This window comes from Hylobates moloch, unplaced genomic scaffold (genome assembly GCF_009828535.3).
Source record: "Hylobates moloch isolate HMO894 unplaced genomic scaffold, HMol_V3 SCAFFOLD_11, whole genome shotgun sequence".
NCBI lineage: Eukaryota > Metazoa > Chordata > Mammalia > Primates > Hylobatidae > Hylobates > Hylobates moloch.
The window spans coordinates 4,368,174-4,388,256 of NW_026652286.1; the positions used below are offsets into that span (position 1 = coordinate 4,368,174).

Genomic DNA, 20,083 nt, shown 5'->3' on the forward strand with positions numbered 1-20,083 from the left:
GTGCCTTCCTAGTCATTAAGCGTGGTTAAGTTACCCAAACACATCTCTGTAGCCCTTTTGATTTACTCAGGGTTTTCTTCAAAACAAAACAAAACACACCCCCCAAAACCAGGGCTAAGGATAAAATTTTCCATCCCTCATCCTGGTTAAAAGAAGCTTTTAGGGTCACACTCAAGCTACAGGGTGGGTTTTGTTATTGATGTTCTTGGTTTTCCAAATACTGGAAACCCTACGAGTACATGGAAAAAGCGAAAAACATGTATTTTTATATTAATGCTGATCGACATTCTCATTCCTCCAACTGCAGCCAGTTCATTTGAAGGCTTAATTATGCTTTTCTAAAGCTTCTCACAACTCTTACCTCCACCTCACCAAGATATTATCCTATTGAGTTTCCTTTAAGAAAATGTTATTTGGGGTGAAAAAATCTGAATATATTTACTGTTATGTCATAATTAACCATCCAACAGATGAGAAACCTAAACATTTTTCTTTCCATTGGAAAGGTAATTCATACTATATGAGATTTGGAGTTTTCTTATAATCATCCCTTTCTTGTCCTAAAAGAATGCCTTAGAAATTACAAACAATCATCAATGCTTTAAAATCATACAGGTTTTCTAGAATATAAAAAGTCACATAAGTTTACTAAAGTAAATGATGCACTTGTAATTACTTATTCAATCTCTGCTCTTATAAACTCCATGAGGGAAAGTTTATGTGGTCTTCCTGTTAAGAAACATTTCTCAGTGCCTATCACACATATGAATAAATATGTACTGAATGACTGAGGAAGAATACACAGAAAATGTAGAAAATCGCCTGTAATCCTATCATCCAGAGTTTATACAGCATACACACAGAGTATTCCAGATATACAATCGTGCATACTCCATTTTTAATATTTTATTGAGCATTTTTCTATATCTTTAAATATACATTTCAAAAATATGGTTATAGAATATTCGTTTGTATGAACACATCCTTCCTTTAAACTCACAAATACCTTCTGACCACCTGTATATATCAGGCATTATGCTAGTACTAAGGATGGAGCAGTAAGGAGCACATGGTTGGAGACTGATTTTCATACACCAGTATTTTTTTTTTAAAAGGAGGGAAAATAAATAAAAAGCTGCTGCAAGTAGATTTTTGGGCAAAACATTTCTGCATATATTTCTAGGATATATTCTTAAAAATGGAATTACTGGAGCCAAGTATATGAACTTTAAGGCACTTGATTTATATTACCAAACTGCTTTCTTGAGAAGGCTGCAGCAATCTATAATTTCACCAGGAAAACTTGACAGTACCTATCTTCTGGCTGAACATTATCAATTGACAATAACGAAAAACAATTAGGGGAGAAATGACAACTCATTCAAATTTAGAGATCTTGGATTACAAGCCAAGTTCTTTTTTTTCTTTTTGAGACAGAGTCTCACTCTGTCACCCAGGCTGGAGTGCAGTGGTGTGATCTCGGCTCACTGCAACCTCCACCTCCTGGGTTCAAGCGATTCTTGTGCCTCAGCCTCCCGAGTAGCTGGGATTACAGGTGCCTGCCACCATGCCTGGCTAATTTTTTTGTATTTTTAGTAGAGATAGGGTTTCACCATGTTGGCCAGGCTGGTCTTGAACTCCTGGGCTCAAGTGATCCACCTGCCTCGGCCTCCCAAAGTGCTGGGATTACAGGCGTGAGCCACCGCGCCCAGCCCAAGTTCAACTTACTTTTTTAAATTCTGTTTGCTGTTTGTGATTCTTCTGCTGTGAACACTCTCTGTTCATGCCCTTTGTCCATTGTTCTATGGGGGTGTTAACACTGTTTTCTTACTGATCTACAACCACAGATATTAAGACATTTGTTTGTCATACTTTTTGCAAATGCTTTTCTCATTTGCTATTTGCGTTTTAACTGTACTTATGGTATTTAACACGGAATAGCTCAAAAATTTTAGAGTCAACTCTACTGACCTTTCTTTGGCTCGTCTTCATGATTTTTATGCTTAGAAAGTCTTTTCCCATCCTGAGGAAAGTTAAATATACAACTGCATTTCCTTTTAGTTTTTTTTTAAGAGTTTACATTTTTTAGATTTAACTCTTTAATATACATGGAGTTTGTTTTTTGGTGGTGGTTGGGTTATTCTTTTTTTTCCATGCTTCTTTTTATAACAGTTTCCAGGTACTTAAACCAAAGTATCCTGCTAGACTTCTTCCACAAGATCCACCATGGCGTGTGCTCAGGTACCAGGCACATCAGGCACTCTATATCCGTTATTGCTAATCCTCAGTACAACCTCGTAAGGGAGGCAAGGAAGGTGATATTATCCATTTTATCACAAGCAAGGGGAGCTGGAGGGAAAATACTTCTCTAAGGCAAAAGCTAGCAGGAGGGCAGGCTAGCATTTGAATGTAGATCGGCCCGGCTCTAAAGCCCTACTCTTTCCACTATACCCTGCTCTCCAAAGTAAGCTCTATTCCTTCTGAAATCCTAGTATTTCCTGTCCTGATTATATGGCATCCTGACTATACTGTAGGGGTCAGAAACACCAGCAAGTAGCATAAGTGAGAGGTGTGGGCTGAGTGCAGCACAGGGAGGAGTGGGAGCCATGCAGAACCAGGGGCCTGCAGAAAGGTGGTGGCTGCTCTGCCAATGAGCCGTTTCAGATCGCTGTTCCCCCAGTGCTGCCCCCTCTTCTGGGTTTTCCAGGGAAGCTGACAAGTGGGATTTTTATGTGAAATTTCCTGAGTTATAAACTTTAGTAATTAATTCAGTGTCTTTAAAAACATTGGCAATTTAAACAAGTCTGAGGGCCAGATTCGGCTCCAGGGTTGACCAGCTATGCTGCTGATGGGTCCATGACATGACTGCCTTCTTTGATTCCCTTGTCAGTCACCTTAGCTGACTTGTAAGCGTCTAAGACCATTGTCTTCTGATGTGCTTCTTGCCTCCCCTTTGCCATTCCATGCAGTAGTGCCTGAGAGACGCTCAGGACACAGGTGCTACTTCATCTTCAAATATCATCTTCCTTTACTGAATTAAATCTAGAGGCAGAAACTGTGGGGAAATATCAAATACATGTACCATTGCTTTTAGTTAGCAACTGATTGTAGCATAGGCTCCTCCAAGGTTTCAAGCAATGGGCAGAGTTTTAAATTAAAGCAGATTTGTTTATTATTTTATAGTAATCCGAATAAATCTTAGAGGCCATTATCACTTAAATAATAGTATATCTAGGTCTAGGTCTTTCAAATTAAAATCATACCTGAATAATTGAGGGTGGAGGATGGGAGGGGGGTGAGGACAGAAAAACTACCTATCAGGTACTATGCTTATTATCTGGGTGATGAAATAATCTGTATACCAAACCCTCGTGACAGACAAGTTACCTATATAACAAACCTGCACATATACCCTAACCTAAAACAAAAATTAAAAAAAAATTAGACCTGAATGAAGCTGTCTGTACACATGAAGTATATTTGTGTACAATGACCAAGTTTGTCTCCTGTACTTGTTTTTTTTTTTTTAACAACTGGAAATTATTTACTGTATCTCATTTATGTCTGTCTATCATAAAGAATTGACCAATATGTAAATATGTGATTTGAACCATGGTTGACTTATGAGTGTTGCCACAACATTTTAGAAAACACAGCCTGTTCCATGTGTTAACCAAGGCCCAGGAGAGCCAGTGGGCTTGTGCTTTGTGTAGAGCTGGGAGAGGCCATCCATCCTGTCTCTCAGTGGACAATGTACTTTCCCGATAAGGAAGGGAAGCACAATGGAAATACACCTCAACTGTTTTATTGCAGTAATTTTTTTTTGTATCTGAAACTGTATTGTTTAATATATTGAGTAAGATTTTAAAAAATAAATGCCATGATTTAAAAAAATTATCACATTCTTCATCTCACCCCCAACTCAATCAGAAAAAGTCATTCAAAGCAAAATATGCTTCCAAATTACGGATCTCAGATAACAGTGAGGCAGTTGGTTTTCACATCATCTCTGATTCCTTAGAAGAGCAAAATAGAAAAACCTCCATCTTTATACTAAGAAGATATTTATAAAAACAAAACACAAATGAGCAGAAAGGACAAGGTAGAAGCCTGCTACCTGTTTCTCGTTTTCCAGGTTCACAGGAAGCACCTGGCACACAGTAACTATTATTAATTTCTGCACTGGAGGCATCAGGAAAGCCTTCATGCTACAGGGGGCCCTTTTAAGTTAAGAAGTTGGAGAGCAAGCCCCGGGGAGAGCAAAGAGATAACTTAGTAGAATGGAGCAACCATACAGGAACAGTGAGAGTCCATGGATCTCTCTGGGCTAAGATCATGTATGGATTTGACAATCTGGCTAAGGAGTTTCTATTTTATCCTTTGTTCCAACAGAGGCAAATTAAGATTTTTCAGGTGGAAAACAAAGTGACGAAAGCAGTGAGCTCAACCTTTGAGGCTCTGTGCTCCCTTCTTGTTTTTTGTTTGTTTGTTTTGAGAAGGAGTCTCTCTCTGTTGTCCAGGCTGGAGTGCAGTGGTGCCATCTCGGCTTGCTGCAACCTCCACCTCCCAGTTTCAAGCGATTCTCCTGCCTCAGCCTCCTGAGTAGCTGGGATTACAGGCACGTACCACCACACCTGGCTAATTTTTTGTATTTTTAGTAGAGACGGGGTTTCACCATGTTGGTCAGGCTGGTCTTGAACTCCCGACCTTGTGATCTGCCCACTTCGGCCTCCCAAAGTGCTGGGATTATAGGCATGAGCCACGGCACCTGGCCGCTCCCTTTTTTATTCTCTTTCTCTGAATGATAATGTACAATTCCACAGTTTTACATATGGTCTATATTATTAGTTTTAATTCGATTCCACATTCAACAAACAGTTGTCTAAGCCATCTTGGGCAAGTGATTTAACACTGAGTCTCAGCCACCTCATTTGTACAATGGAAATAATAATGGCATCAACTATATAAAATTATCGGAGAATTCAATATAAAGAAGTTAGAACACAGCCAGACACAGTCAACACTATACACTTGTTATTTATTATTAGCATTTTACTATTGTGGTTATTCCAAAATTCCCAAATGACATCTCCAGCCAGGCCTGTTGTCTGAACTCCAGACTTATACAGTCGATTGCCTACTTAACATTTGGAAGCCTCAGGCATCTCAGATTTTGCACGTAGAAGAAGGAACTCCTCCAGCAAGGACAAAATCAAATGCAGAAATCCCGGCTTCTCTTCTACCTGAGTAAACAGCAACTCCACTCACCACTGCTCAAGTCAGACACCTGGGAGTCTGGATCCTTGACCCCACATCTAACATATTACTGGCAAGTTCTGTTGATTCATCCTCAGAAATATACCTCAAACCCATTAACTTCTCTTCATCCCCAATGCCACCTTGGTCCAAGCTAGCAGTCTCCCTCCCACTGCGATGACTACAACCACCTACTCTTTTACTCTCCTACTCTTGCCTCTTCCCAAATTATTCTTCGCACGGCAGCCAGAGTGATCTTCTAAAATAAAAATTCAGAGCTCTAACGATGAGTTGTAACTATTTCTCTCTGTTCATTGGATTATAGTCTAGCACCTGTAACCCCCTAGGGGCAGGGACTATGTTTGTCATGTTCACTGCTATATCCCCAGAGCTGAGCATAGTATAATACCTGACACACAGTAGGGGTTTAATTAATATTTGGAGAGGGGAGAATGAGAGAAGACAGTGAGAGAGAGGCAGGAAAGAACTGTTCCTGGAAATAATACCTGACATCTGGGTAATGGACAGAAGAGAGGGAGCAAAGATTGGAATTAAGGACATCAGGGTGAAAAAAAAAAAGTCATTTTGGTACGTAGGCATGGGTTAAAAAGTGCCTGGGATAAAGACGGTTGCTGTAAGAGAGATGCGTTCTTTAGGTAGTTCAAGAAAGAATTCAGATGACTTGGGACTTGATAATATATGAGAAACAAGGGAACAAGGAAGAGCTGAAAATAACTTACGGTGTTAACCTGACCAAGAGAATGGTTAGGTTAACATGAACATAAATGAACTTACCAGCAAGTGTGGAGTTTTTCTGAAAGAACAATACGAATCTGATTTTATCATTACAGGGTGGAAGTCACATGTGCTGTTAAGTGGAAATGTCTCGTGAACATGTGGAAAGTGATGACTGGAACTTCAGATGAAAGTCAAAGCTGGAGATAGGAGATTCAGAAGTCATCCCACCAAAGAAGGAATGGTTAAAGCTGTAACAACTAATGAGATCCTATTTATTTGCTTATTCAATCAACATATGTAGAACTAAATGCTAGGAATGTAATGATAAATAAGACAGAAAGGGACCTTGCCCCTATGGTATTTACAATCTACTGCCAGTTCATAATCTCCTAAAAAATAATGTAGAGAACGATAACAGAATCAAAGATAATCTTGAACCTCTATATTTAAGGGGTTGAATGTAAAAGAAAAGGCCTTAAAGGAGGCAGAAAATAGCAATGAGAAAAGTTTGGGAATTCTAAAACAAGACAGTATTTCAGAGGAAGAAAACACAGGTAATAGATGGGCATGTTTCACACACAGAGGTGATGCATCCTGGTGACCAATATTACGAGGAAGAGAGATGATGACTGAGGACAGGCTGGTGGACTTGATTTGAGGTCAATGGTATGAGGATAATTTCAGCAGAGTGGTGGGATGGAGCTAAAGAGCAGGTGTGTCAAGAATGAGTTAAGCTTTGTGAAAGGGGAGACTTCAGATGCAGACAACTCATTCCTGAATCTGTGCTTCAAAAACAAGAAAAAGCCCAAGATGTCAGGATACCTGCAGGGTCAAGCAGAGCGTTTTTTCATGATGGTAATAGATAAAAGAGATTTCTCTAGCCCGCTGGTCAAAGGATCAGACAGAGGGTGGAGGTGCTTGATAAGGATAGTCATGGCATTTTTTGCAGACTGAAACGATATTTGAAAACTAAATGCTAGGCTGTGTTACAGCTACTTACCTGCTGAGGATCAAATGTACATTTATTTGCCCTATTGCCCAACTTATGGCTATGCCAGTAATGTCCTCTTTTTTTCCTTATCATTTCTTTTCAGCTTGTTTTCCCAAACTGTGGTATTGCCTTGCCCTTGAGAACCCAGCTGAGGTCTAGACTGTTTCATGGATCATCTAAGCTTGCAGCTATAGTTGGGCTGCAAAGTTGCTCCTCTAGTGCTGATACAAGAACATAGCTGGTCCTTTTGCTCATAGTGGTAAAATATTTTTAAAATCTGACATAAAAACAACATATTAATTACAGAAATGATGGAGAGAGAATAAAGCTGGGACCCCACAAAGTCATCTTTGCAGAGTTATTCTGCTGACTCAAACCACACTTTAACTGATGACATCCTAGCATCGATCTGAAATACATTACTTTAAAAACAGAAGCTGTTTCTGAAATAAGATCTGCTAAAGTAAGAAGCCAGCTAGAAAAACACAGATTTTAAGTCACTGAGGTTATTGGTTCAAAACAGTTTACCTGGCACATACAGATTTTTTTTGTTTTTCTGAAACTCTTTCCTGATTTTTGGCATTTATTTGGCTTGGAAGGTTCTGGCGAGGTAAATGAGAAAGGTGAGCAGAAAGGACTGGTGCAATCAATCATCCTATACCAGGCACACTCGCTGATATTAAAAGCTCAATGACATGGGACCTCACCAATGTCTCACTAACTTAAGAGCGTTTGGGAGGCCTGGGCAATTGTTGGCTGTGGCACAGGCTCTCTCAGCAGGCATCGACAGCACAAACTACCAGGCAGACTACTACCTTTCCTTCTGGACTGCACACATTGAAATGTCAATGAAATTGAATGAAATCCCTGCTGACAGGGTTTACTGTTCAGAGTTATTGCTGCAATAATACTAGGGATAGGGTGGGGGTAAGAAGTTAGCGAATTTGAGCAAAAACAAACCTGGTTTTACACTCACAGTTGTAGCTGTTCCAGCTACACTGAATGTGCATGTGAAATCAGAAGAGATCATGTGATGAAGATTCCATTCTTGGCAATATAATATTTCCAAAAAATGCAACTTAAAAGAACTGCTATCTTGAAAGAGCTTCTATCTCAGGTGCTAGCACCAGAAACAAACGCCCTTCATCCTCTGAAAGCACATGAGAACACATTCCGCCATACCTCACCTCCAGCTGAGCCCAGTCACTAGCAGAAGTGCAAGCCTCTCCAGCCATCTGTTAATACCAGAACACTCATTCCCAAACTGTTCCTGGACATAATCTGATCAGACACAATCCCCCGGAACTCTTTCCCTCTTGCACCTTCCACTGTGTCCTCTGGAATTCCCATTCAAAGATGAGCAAACTCACCTATATCTTCAATCTCAATGAGCTCTGAAGGTTCTCTCTGCTTCCTCATCCTAATTGAAATCTGGCTATGTCTGGAAGACTGCAAATTCCCTGAAACCCTCTCACATGGAAGGTGATCATGGCTCTCCATCCAGTGGCTCACAGAGCCAGGTGACAGAGCATTCTCCTTACTCCTCAATAATACTTTCAAATCATTATTCTGCAGCAGAGAATAAAAATCCCTGTTCCTCTGAGCTCATGCCATTGAATAATCCCTTTTTCTCCTTCTCTACCTTGGTCCCAAGGTATATACAAAATCTAACAATGTCCTAATTGGCCTCCTTGTTTCTTTCTAGTCCAGGCTCCATGCAGTAGCAATAGTGACCTTTTAAAATTGCCAATCAGACCGTGTCACTCTTCTGCTTAATACACCTCACTGGCTCCCTGATGGACATAAAACAAAATCTGCTCCTTCCTGAGACTCATGAGTCTCCGCGTGCCCTGGTGCCTGCCCACTCTCCCAGTCTCACCACCTGTCTGAGACTCATGAGTCTCCGCACGCCCTGGTGCTTGCCCACTCTCCCAGTCTCACCACCTGCGACACTCCTCAAGCTGGCTCGCTCTGCTCCAGGGCAGGGCCTCCTTTCCCTCCCTGAAACACACTTTGCTCTTCTCTGCCTCTGAGGCAGCCATCCTCCATGAAAATGTGACTCGTGAAAGATGAAAAAAATCACCAGATGGCTTAGGAATAGTCCTTAAGAGTATGGCAAGGGGAGAAAAGCCTCTACCACTGGGGCAAGGTTTAAAAAAGTCAGGTTTGCGAGCCAAATCATGGTACACACAGAAACAATGAATCACTTAGTTTCACAAGGAAACACAAGTTTGTCCTACTAAAACTAAAAGTGCTGTCACTAGTAATAGAAAACTGGGAGGCTTGTTGCAAAAATCAATTATTCCCAGTGGGAGTCAGGGCATGGATTCTAGCTGAGACAAGGCCCCAAGGACACATATGAGGACTTCAACTCCTAAGGGATCTCAAGCCTGAAGATAATTCAAGTCTTATCAGGACTACCAATCTTTACCTGCTTAAGCACACACACACACGCACACACACACACACGCAGTCTCTATCTACTCACCCTCACACTCTCCAAACCATTAAATGGTCCTAGAGATGGGAACTCAAAAACCCAATCACCATTTATGATCCACAGGCTGCCTTACCCTCCCTGAGGCTTCCCTATGCTCTTTCAATGAATGCCATTTCACGGACCAAGGGTACCTTGGAGTTTAGTTTCACTGCTATTTCCTTTTTCAGTTTCCACATCTGAAAAGTCACCATAGCATCTACCATTTACAAAGGCTTAAAAATTCACTGATTACTACAGCAACTTTCATGGGAAAACTTGTTGATTACTTCCATGAAGTAGCTACCAATTATCATTCCCATTTACAAAAAAGGAATAAGTACAAATGAGACAGTTGAGTGCTTTTTGCCAACATCAGGGATAGAAACAGGAAATACAACCCAATTTTTAAAATTTCATTAGAAAGTGTTTTTAAATGATCATGGCTATCAACAATTTATTTCAAGTATTTCTTTTTATTACTTATTATTTACTTGTGTTTATTTACTTTAAAAAAAATAGAGATGGGGTCTCACTATGTTACCCAGGCTGGTCTCAAACTCCTGAGCTCAAGGGATCCTCCCATCTCGGCCTCCCAAAGTGCTGGGATTGCAGGTGAAAGCCACCATGCCCAGCCTCAAATATTTTTTGTAATCTCTTAGAGTAGGTGCTATAATCACCAGATGGATTAATAGGAAGGATAGATGACTGGAATAGCACCAGCGGGGCTGCTGGCTAAGGTGTGGGTTGTTTCCACTCTATGAAATCCTGCATAATACTAGCTTATCTAACTTCTAAATTTACACTATTTAGTATCATATTATTTTGGATTCCAATATCTTCTTTTCTAAAGTCTTATAAAAAATATCAGTATTTATGACTTGACTGACCTTTTTATACTCCACTCTTCCCAGCAGTGTACAAAAAACCCACAACCAATTAGCAAAGGAAGCACTAGGACCTCCAATTCATTGGGTGCTCTCATAGTCTCTACCGCTAGACTTGGTTTTACAATCATCTCTCCTGGCAATACAAACAAGATTCACATTCTTCACAAGGGCTAAAGACAGGAGTGGTTAGAGGGCTCAACTTGCCGCAGCTCAATCACCCTGAGGTGAATAGGAGCCCCTACCATTTGCAGAATTCAGCTGATGAAGGATACAGTTTATCCAGAGGTAATTTGCTAGAAAAACAAGGCTTTTGGCATCTAAACCTCCAGTGCATCACAAACTTCCTGCTATTATCTAATAACACCCCCCAGCCATCACTGTTTCCATGGTAACCGACAGAGAAATAGCAGCCTGCCAAATGGCTTTTGTAGTTCCTTTTCCAGCTTGTTTTTTTTTTCAGTATAGAATTAAAACTAGCTGGGAAAAGAACCAGACTAATCTTTGCAAACAGGAACACAATGTAGTTTGAAAAGTACAACTGGGTTTGGGACAAGAAGTATAGAAAACCTTTAATAAAGCCAGCCTGATAGAATAAAAAAGGTCTACTGAAGTATATTTGATAAGCTTTATGACAGTCTTCAGACAATATAGCCTGACACCAGCCAGAATACAGATAAGGTGCCTTTCACTTAGTCTTTGATTTGAACTAAACAAAAAAAGGAATCGGAATGAATGTAAAAGCGAGCTTAAACAAGTCTACTATGCCCCTGAGGAATGACAGTAATATTAAAGGAAAGGGTAATTTACTCTAAAATCAAAATGAATGAGCAGCAGTTGGCAGACTTGGACTACAGGACAGTGAAAAAAAACAAAAAACAAAAAACCGGCACCTTGGAGGAGTGAAATGTTTAATCCAAGGGATGATGTCTACATGAAGCTGACTGAGCTGATGCATGAATCAGAGGGCACTGGTGCTTACGAAACAAAGATCTCCTTACCGTCTCAGCACAGGGAGAAACTGTTAGGAATACAGTGTGTGGAACTGGGGCAGCTTTCAGTAGATCAGCAGTTAACGGAGATCTGCTCAAGGTGCCAGACTACAAAATAAACAGCTGCTGCAAGGGTGGAGGAATTTGAATTTTTAAAAAATCAAGACTATTTCCCTTTGAAAGTGGCCCAAAACAAATGATTTTCTGTCTCAAAACTGCACATTTGAACAAAGTGCAGGAAATCTCATGACTCTTCCATGTCCGCCTGAGATGCGAAACTGTGACTCAAGTCAAATAGCCATTAACTTCTCCTCCGATGGGTCAAAGCTAATAGGAGTTTGAAAGATTCCCTCCCACAACCTCTAATAAACCCTGAACATCTCGGTGACAGACACGAAAATTACAATCTGTAGTAGTACAACGAGATAGGTCTCTAAGAGTCACAGGAAGTCAGACTCCTACAAATCCCACACAGAAGACTAACCTAATTTGTACTTTTTAAAGTATGCTTTACCTGGGGCTGTATGAATCATGAGTCATGTTCTCATCACCTGAGTTTATAAAGAAAAGTAGACAAAAATTTGCAATAATCACTTCCTTTCAATCCTTTGGAAAAAAGGATTATTTATTAGATAAAGATGATGCACTCTAAGGTATATTTCCAAGGCCATCAACTCAAAGAAAGGGTTCTGCACTTCGAGCTTAGCTACATTTGTAGAGCCCCAGGTTTTGGAAATCTGTTAGTGAGATCTGAAGGAATCTTCAAAAGTTTAAACTTGTATCCTGTTTACACAAAAATGGACCTTACAGGTTCTGGGGAAAAAAGGTCACTTTTTACTCATGTGTGATTATAATTTCAAGTATATTAATATTCAATTTCCCAATCTTAAACAGAAGCCAGAATTGAGATGATATACAAAAATTGCATGAAATTCAATCATAGTTAAGACTAGGCCAGAAGCCAAAACTTACTACAGTCAACAACCTGAAGTACCAACATGTTTGTATTTCTTCCCAAATCCCTTTCCTCAGCCAACTTTGTTAAAATCTCAGGCAAATTTTCTTACTTATTGGATCAGTATTTTAATCAAATCAGCTACCATAGTCGTAGTGCAGATTCCCTTGCCACTGGCAGACAATTATGTGGACTTTACCACTTCTGAGTATTTCTTGGCCTGTATTATCATTCATGTTCATCAAAACAGGCTCCAAGAAGGCTGAGGAGAAGAGAAAGCTACAGCATGGGGCACGGCAGGATAAGGTGCTGTTCCAAATGGTTGCCCACAGAAACAACGTATGTAGTAGTTATGCTCTCCATCTACATGTTACCCTATAACTGATGTGCGCTACCAAGAAATAGCTCTTGATCACCATATGTCATATCTTTATATGAGAAAATGAAGAAATTCAGCTCTCTGGAGGGGAGAAGAAATGGGGTATTTCTGGGCACCAGAATATTGTGAATGCATAATATTTGGAAATTTGCTTGTACAGTAAAATGATTTATCCAAAAAGCATACTTAGGGAATTCTTAAGCTTCAAATCTATAAACAGGCCCAAATTTTTAAAAAGGGGCGTGGTGGTGGTGAATATATGTGTGTAAAGAAACAGTAACTGAACACTTAAATACTGAGCAACAAAGAAAGTAAGTGTGAAGAACTAAAAACCATTATTATACCAAAGGCTATATATACTATAGCTTATTTGCCAATCAGGAGGCCAGAAGGATAACTCTAGGAGGAAGGCGCAGCGCTAGCATATGCTAGATGAGCTCCAGGAGGAGAAAGACGATTTCATCTTACTCATTCACTGCTACAGCCCCTGGTCCCAGGACCACTCCTGGCAACAAGCTGAGGTTCCATACATCTGGCTTGAGAAGAGGGTCTGAACTTAAATAATGAGACTGATACAGTGTTTCTATAGTATTTATGTAACAGGAGTCTTACTAAGGGCAGGATGAATTTTTCACACGTGAACTTGGTATTTAACTGAGTGGAAGCTGTGTACAGAAGTATAATCATATCTAAAACGAATATAGCAAAAGTTGGTTTGTCTGATTCTCAAGTTGTATTCCTTGGTATATGAGAAGGCTGCCTGCCAATGTAACTGAAGGCTTAAGGAGCAAGTTCACTCAAAAAAACACTGGCAACTACCAATCCCCTAACAATGATCAAACGTTTTATGTAAACACAACCAAAGAAAACCTAATCAATGGAAATTATACCAACAAAAGGTGCTTAATGGCATGTATGCAAAATTATACAATATGCTTTAAAAATACCATGCATGGAAACCCAATACACACCAGGAAAACACTCAGTCTGTTAACTGTATTCTCATGGAAGTATATCTGACGAAGAACTGACATGAGAACGAATAATGATGTGGTCTGGCTTAGGTCTATTTAAAAATCAGCCTGGGCCAGGTGCAGTGGCTCATGCCTGTAATCCCAGCACTTTGGGAGGCCGAGGTGGGTGAATCACCTGAGGTCAGGAGTTTGAGAACAGCCTGGCCAACATGGCAAAACCCCATCTCTACTAAAAATACAAAAATTAGCCGGGAGTCCTGGCATGCACCTGTAATCCCAGCTACTCGGGAGGCTAACGCAAGAGAATCGCTTGAACTGGGGAGGCAGAGGTTGCAGTGAGCCGAGATCGTGCCACTTGCACTCCAGCCTGGGCGACAGGGTTGAGACTCCGTCTCTAAAAAGCAAGCAAACAGAAAAACAGCCTGTTGGCTGGCCTTCCACACTGACTGGGTCTGGTTTAATGTTATCAGCTGAATGATCAGGAATGCTGGTAGAGGCACAAACACTGAAAATAAAATAATTTGCTCTTTTCTTGGCGTTACTATCTTAGTCGTAAGGGGCTACACTTTTGATTTTTTAAAAAATTAATAACCCTAGTATTCCTCAAATGTCACATAATCGAGGTAAGCGCTGGGGTGGAAACTGAAGTTATTATATCGTTATTAATTTTTTGGTCACTGTTTTTCTACCTGAATGTGGACAGATCACCATCTCTGATAATCTGGCTTGAGTTTCCTCTCTCTGAAAGAGTTATAGATTCACCTGTATTTCAGGAGAAGGCTAAGAAGAAACAAAGATATGTGTAATGCTCCCTTACAGAAAAGTGGCCATATTACCATGAAGAACACTTAAAATAAAGGCTTCTTCAGGGACGTCTTCCTTAGCCTCCTTCCTCTTCCTTAGCCTCCCACTAGCTTGAGTCATCCTTCTAAGGCTTTCCTTCACAGCATTGATCACAATTGCAATTATTTGAGTAATTGGCAATATTTATCTACCCCAACTAGACTGTACCTCCAGGAGGACAGGGAGTTTATCATAAATGAAATGAGCCCCCAACACCTAGCATAAGGCAGCCAATTCTTGTTGGACATGTAAATGAATGAAGGAGCACTTTGGAAGTCAAAAGTTAACCATGGGGAAGTAGTCACTTGAAAATGTTTCATCAACAAAATGTGTATTCCCATGCTCAAAATCTGAAAGTAGAAGCTTTTAGGAGTTCTACTTTTTTCACAGACTAATAAGAGGCAGGAAGAGCATAAGAAAAAGAGAATACTCACTGGTGGTGGCTTCTTTCTCATCTCAAATGTGCGTGTGGCACCAAAACTGAGTGAAGCAATAATGGGGCACTTCCCTAGTGAGGGCTCATCATCACTGTGCCAGTCCACGCTGTCCTTCTCATTGCGGTAAAGATTGCAGAGTAAGGAGTTGAAGGTGTGGCCAGTGTTCTCTTCAATGCGGTTCTTTAGTGTGCGCAGCACGGGATGCCACTGCGATCCACAGACCAAGAAAAGGGCAGAGATGGTCGCATAACACACAAAATGACAGCCGCATGGAAAAACAGAAAGAAAGGGCAAAATCAGCCAGGTTACAACCAGGGCATGAAATAAGCAAACCACTTGGAATGCAATAAACAGAAGGCAAGAAAAGTAGTTTAATTCCCTCCCATCATTTCTATTTTGAAGCAAGTTGACCTCTGCAATTTTATAAAAGTACTAAATTTAGTACAGCAATATGAGGACCAGAATCTATCTAACCATCTCATCTTTTCCATGTTAAATACATGGCATTTGCAAAGAAGCAAACATCAGTGTCCTCAGGGCAGTGACCTTGGTAAGTCATTAAGGTGGTAAGTGGAGCAGCAAAGCCAATATGTCACTAGGTAGTCAGCAGACCCAGACTGAAGCCTGAAGAGTGAAACAACTTTCCTGCTGGGTGGCCCTCTGTTCGTTCTATTCCTATTTTATCCTGGTTGGGAGAGTTGCTTTTTAAAAATGATCTTTAACATTTCCAGAGTGGCTAACTTCCAAAAAACATAACCTGAAGAGTAAAAACATTTTTTTCTAAAGAATGAGAATCATGATATGCTCTTGACAGGTGTATGAGCCATCAACTACAGAAGACTTAAACAGGTTCCATGGCCCTGCCTCCTGGGCACTGGGTTCACTGATGTAATTCATATTTGGAACTGTCTTGCCATGTATATTACAGGAAGCTGTGACCCCTGACCTTAGATTGTACTTGGGAGCTACAAACAACATAGCTTATATTGGTTCTTGCTAGAATTCTTTTCTCCCAGAAATCTCGAGTACTTTACAAAGCTTCCTTTAGAACAGTGGTTCTCAAACTTTACATGAGAAATTATTGAGGAGCCCAAAGAACTTTTGTTTATATGGGTTACAGCCATCAGTTTTTATCATATTTAAAATTAAAACTGAAAAAATTTTCAACTACTGGTTAATTCATTTAAAATGCAATGACAGGCCGGGCAACATGGCTCACACCTGTAATCCCAGTACTTTGGGAAGCTGAGACGGGTAGATCACGAGGTCAGGAGTTCAAGACCAGCCTGGCCAATATGGTGAAACCCTGTCTCTACTAAAAATACAAAAATCAGCTGGGCGTGGTGGCATGCGCCTGTAGTCCCAGCTACTTGGGAGGCTGAGGCAGAAGCATCACTTGAACCCGGGAGGCGGAGGCTGCAGTGAGCTGAGATTGTGCCACTGCACTCCAGCCTGGGTAACAGAGTGAGACTCCGTCTCAAAAAAAAAAAAAAAATTAAAATAAAAAAATGCAATGACAAATCCATTACATGCTAACATCAACATTTTAATGAAAAATAACTATAATTTCCAACACAAATAATTGAATAATTGATGAGAAGGGTGACACTGTTTTGCAAATCTTTTTAATATCTAACTTAATAGAAGAGAGCTGATTCTCATATTTGTTTCTGCATTCAATCTGTTAAAATAGGTTGTTTTTATTGAAGTATATGAAGGAAATTGGCTTCATATAGGTATGTAGTTTACAGCCTTTTCAAATAACTGTAGGTATTCTTCTTTGATATTATACCAAAACTCAACAAGTACTGGTTTCCTTTTTTTTTTTTTCTGAGACCACGTCGATCTTTAAATTGGTATAGAAACTACTTTTATTTCAAGAGAGCCCTTGTGCTCTGGTTTGATTTTGTGCACAACATATACAAAATCTATGGCTACTGAGTTAAGGTAGGATCAGAGTTAAAACTACCTGCCAAGATGGTTTTGGGATGAAATGACTACGTTTACCATCGGGAGAGCTATTTGCTATCTAGAGGTGAGAGGAGTCTGTACAATGTCGCTGCTCGGCGGGAGGGTGGATGGAGCTGGCTATCCAAGGAGAGGTGGCCATCCCCTCTGCACACTAGGTGCAGGCGGTGTGGCACTAGCTGGAAATCATGGAGCTGGAGTGGGACTGGCTGGAGAAGGTGGTGGCAGGCTCAACTGGGAGAAGCCACTGTGGCTGGACTCCAGGCTTGTCACGGAACCTCTGAAATCCTCGGAGCCTATCACCTTGGCATAGTACATCACTTTACAGTTGTGTGAGAGATCTGCAGGGACACGAGCACATCATCCACCTGGGGCAGGCTACTGACGGCGCACGCAGGCATGCCGTGGAATTTCCACTGCAGGATGGAGAGGCCCGGCCACGTGGTCACATGGGAGCCCTGCACGCCTTCTCCTTCTTTGCAGATCAGAGGCGATTCCACCATGCTGTAGTCACGGCCCCACTTCCAGACTTTGTCTACGAGCTGCACATTGTTCCTACCTGGAGAGGTGGGGCCCCCAGGGAGTCCTTTTTGGGTGGCTGTGGCGACCTCTTGGAGTGATAGATGTTAAAGACAATGTCCCCTTTGTACACGTCGAAATTCCAAGTGATGACTGAAGAGGCATCCACAATCTGAATGAGAATCTTGTGTGGGGCTCCTTTGAAGATGCTTGCAGAGTGGTAGATGGTCTCAGTCCAGAGCTTGAGGTCTTCGTTCTCCAGCTCCTCCACGGTCCAGTACAGAGATCTGGGGACCAGTCCACCCTCTGGCACTTTGCACATGCACTCTCCACTCAGGAAATCTGAAATAATCTGTCAATGTAATCCAGCAGGCCTCCAGGACCCTGGTAGTCATTTCCTGCATAAATGAGGAATTTCCTTCTGGTGTTGTCATCAATAAATGGACTAACCAGCGTCCAGAGCACAGGAAATACCCTGGGTGCCCGCAGGATGAGAAGTCGGCCCAGTCTCTTAGGGTAATTGGCCTTCACCACCTCGATGATCCGCTGCAGGGCTTTGACATCAAGTCTCCACAAGTGACGCATGTTCACCCCTTCCAAGTCCACCAGGCAGGTCCATGAGCTGATAGGCCGAACAAAGACTTTTGTATTCTCTTCACATTGCCTTAGCTCTTCTTCATTTATGGAGAGAACGTATCTCGGCAGGGCTTCCTCCCCGAGAGCTCTCACCAAGCCGTTGGTGTCCATCTGCCCCAGCCTGAGCACACAGAGGGCCACCCATCTTTGTCGTGATGATGCCAGCCTCCCGTGTAGTAATCCTGAAGGACCTGTGGAGCAGTCCAGGTAACAAGAACGTAGTCTACCTGGTGCTGCTTCCTCCACGTCAAAGATTGACAAATGATCTCTCTGGTTTTGTCAATTTTAAAATCCCGTGCACGTAGGAACTGAAGAATATGTTCATCTTTTGGAATTTCGCCCTTGTGGGTCTCCTGGAGCCACCAGTGAAGTCTAATGAGACAGCTCTCCTGCAGTGGAGTCAAATCGCCCAGGTATCTCTTGATGTAGTCAGCATCTAGTTTGTTATCAGGGGTGCCCACCACGGGCTCAGGTGTGTTGAGGCTGCTGAGGGCATCGCCACTCAGCCCCTCCTTGAGGACAGCACCTGGGATGACAACGGCCATGGACGCTGCTTGTTTCTTGCAGGATGTTGAAGATGTCTCTGAAGAGGGAGTGATGGAAGGCGGAGTCCAACGGGGCACAAAGGTTACGCCTTCTTCTAAATGGCGAAGGTAGTATTCAATGATTTCCTTTCCTTTTTTTAATGTTGCTGGTATATTGTTTCATTGCAATTTTTTCCACGGTACTTTCAAAACCAAAGAAAGATTTAATATCTAAACTTGCAGACTGTTCAAAACAGGTCCAATCTTCATTTTCAGGGTGAACAGTATAGCAACTGGAAAATGTTTCATTATGAGCCTCAATGTGCAAAGTATGTTCCCGACAATTCGGTGAGTTCTTCTGGACAAAATAAACATAATCAACTCCTGCAATCTTCTTCAGCAGTCTTGGTGCATCTACATCCAGCTTGCAGCGCCTTTCAATGACATGAACAGCCCCATCTTCACTCTCGAATTCATGCACAGTGTCACTTCCCACGAATGTCGGAATCAAAGGACACGTAGGGAACCTCCTTTCATAGGCAGCCATAATTAATTTGAAGGGGTATTTGTACACCCTCACTGTTGACTGGTATTTTTGCACCATGATTGTAATACAACAGCAATCCTTTCACACCTGTCTTGCCAAGTATAATCATTAAGAATGGGGGGCCGGGCGCGGTGGCTCACGCTTGTAATCCCAGCACTTTGGGAGGCCGAGGCGGGCGGATCACGATCAAACCTCTCTACTAAACGGCAGGTAAATGGCCGTGGGCCAGCCTGGATACAGAGATCGTCAAAGAAGAAGAATGGTTTTTACGCCTGTAATCCCAGCACTTTGGGAGGCCGAGGCGGGCAGAAGGTCAGGAGATCGAGACCATCCTGGCTAACACGGTGAAACCCCGTCTCTACTAAAAGTAGAAAAAATTAGCCGGGCGTGGTGGCGGGCGCCTGTAGTCCCAGCTACTCCAGAAGCTGAGGCAGGAGAATGGCGTGAACTCGGGAGGCGGAGCTTGTAGTAAGCGGAGATCACGCCACTGCAGTCCAGCCTGGGTGACAGAGCGAGACTCCGTCTCAAAAAAAAAAAAAGAATGGTATTTTATGCTGAATATGGTGAGAGGACATTCAAACATACAAAACTGAATATTCTCAAGGAGCCCAAAGTCTAGCTCTTGTCAGAAAGGCTAGGCCTGGGATGCGGGGTGGCAAGGGACGCTCATACCATCAGCTCCGCAGAGCAGTTGCGGTTCCACTAACAAGTGCTGACTTCTTAAAGGTTAGTTGCAATATGGAATCTGAAACCATGTCAAACTTTTCATATTCTTTTATATATAAAGCCACTGTCAGCCAGGGCAATAAACTGAGACCCCTCTCTACAAAAAATAAGCCAGGCATAGTGGCACATGTCTGTGGTCCCAGCTACTTGGGAGGCTGAGGCAGGAGGATCACTTGAGCCCAGGAGTTCAAGGCTGCAGTGATCTAGGATTGAGCCACTGTGCTCGCTCCAGCCT

General features: G+C 41.8%; 1 protein-coding gene and 1 pseudogene across 2 annotated transcripts in view; both read right to left on the reverse strand.

The window, feature by feature from the left end:
* Positions 1–20,083, reverse strand: part of ALKBH3 (alkB homolog 3, alpha-ketoglutarate dependent dioxygenase) — a 39,113-nt gene that overhangs the window by 3,598 nt on the left and 15,432 nt on the right. For both annotated transcript variants that reach the window (XM_032166220.2, XM_058446863.1), the window contains exon 8: positions 14,926–15,135. In XM_032166220.2, coding sequence (XP_032022111.1) covers positions 14,926–15,135 — 210 coding nt within the window. The remainder of the gene's footprint in view (positions 1–14,925; positions 15,136–20,083) is intronic.
* LOC116476329 (SEC14-like protein 1) lies at positions 16,921–19,222 on the reverse strand (annotated as a pseudogene).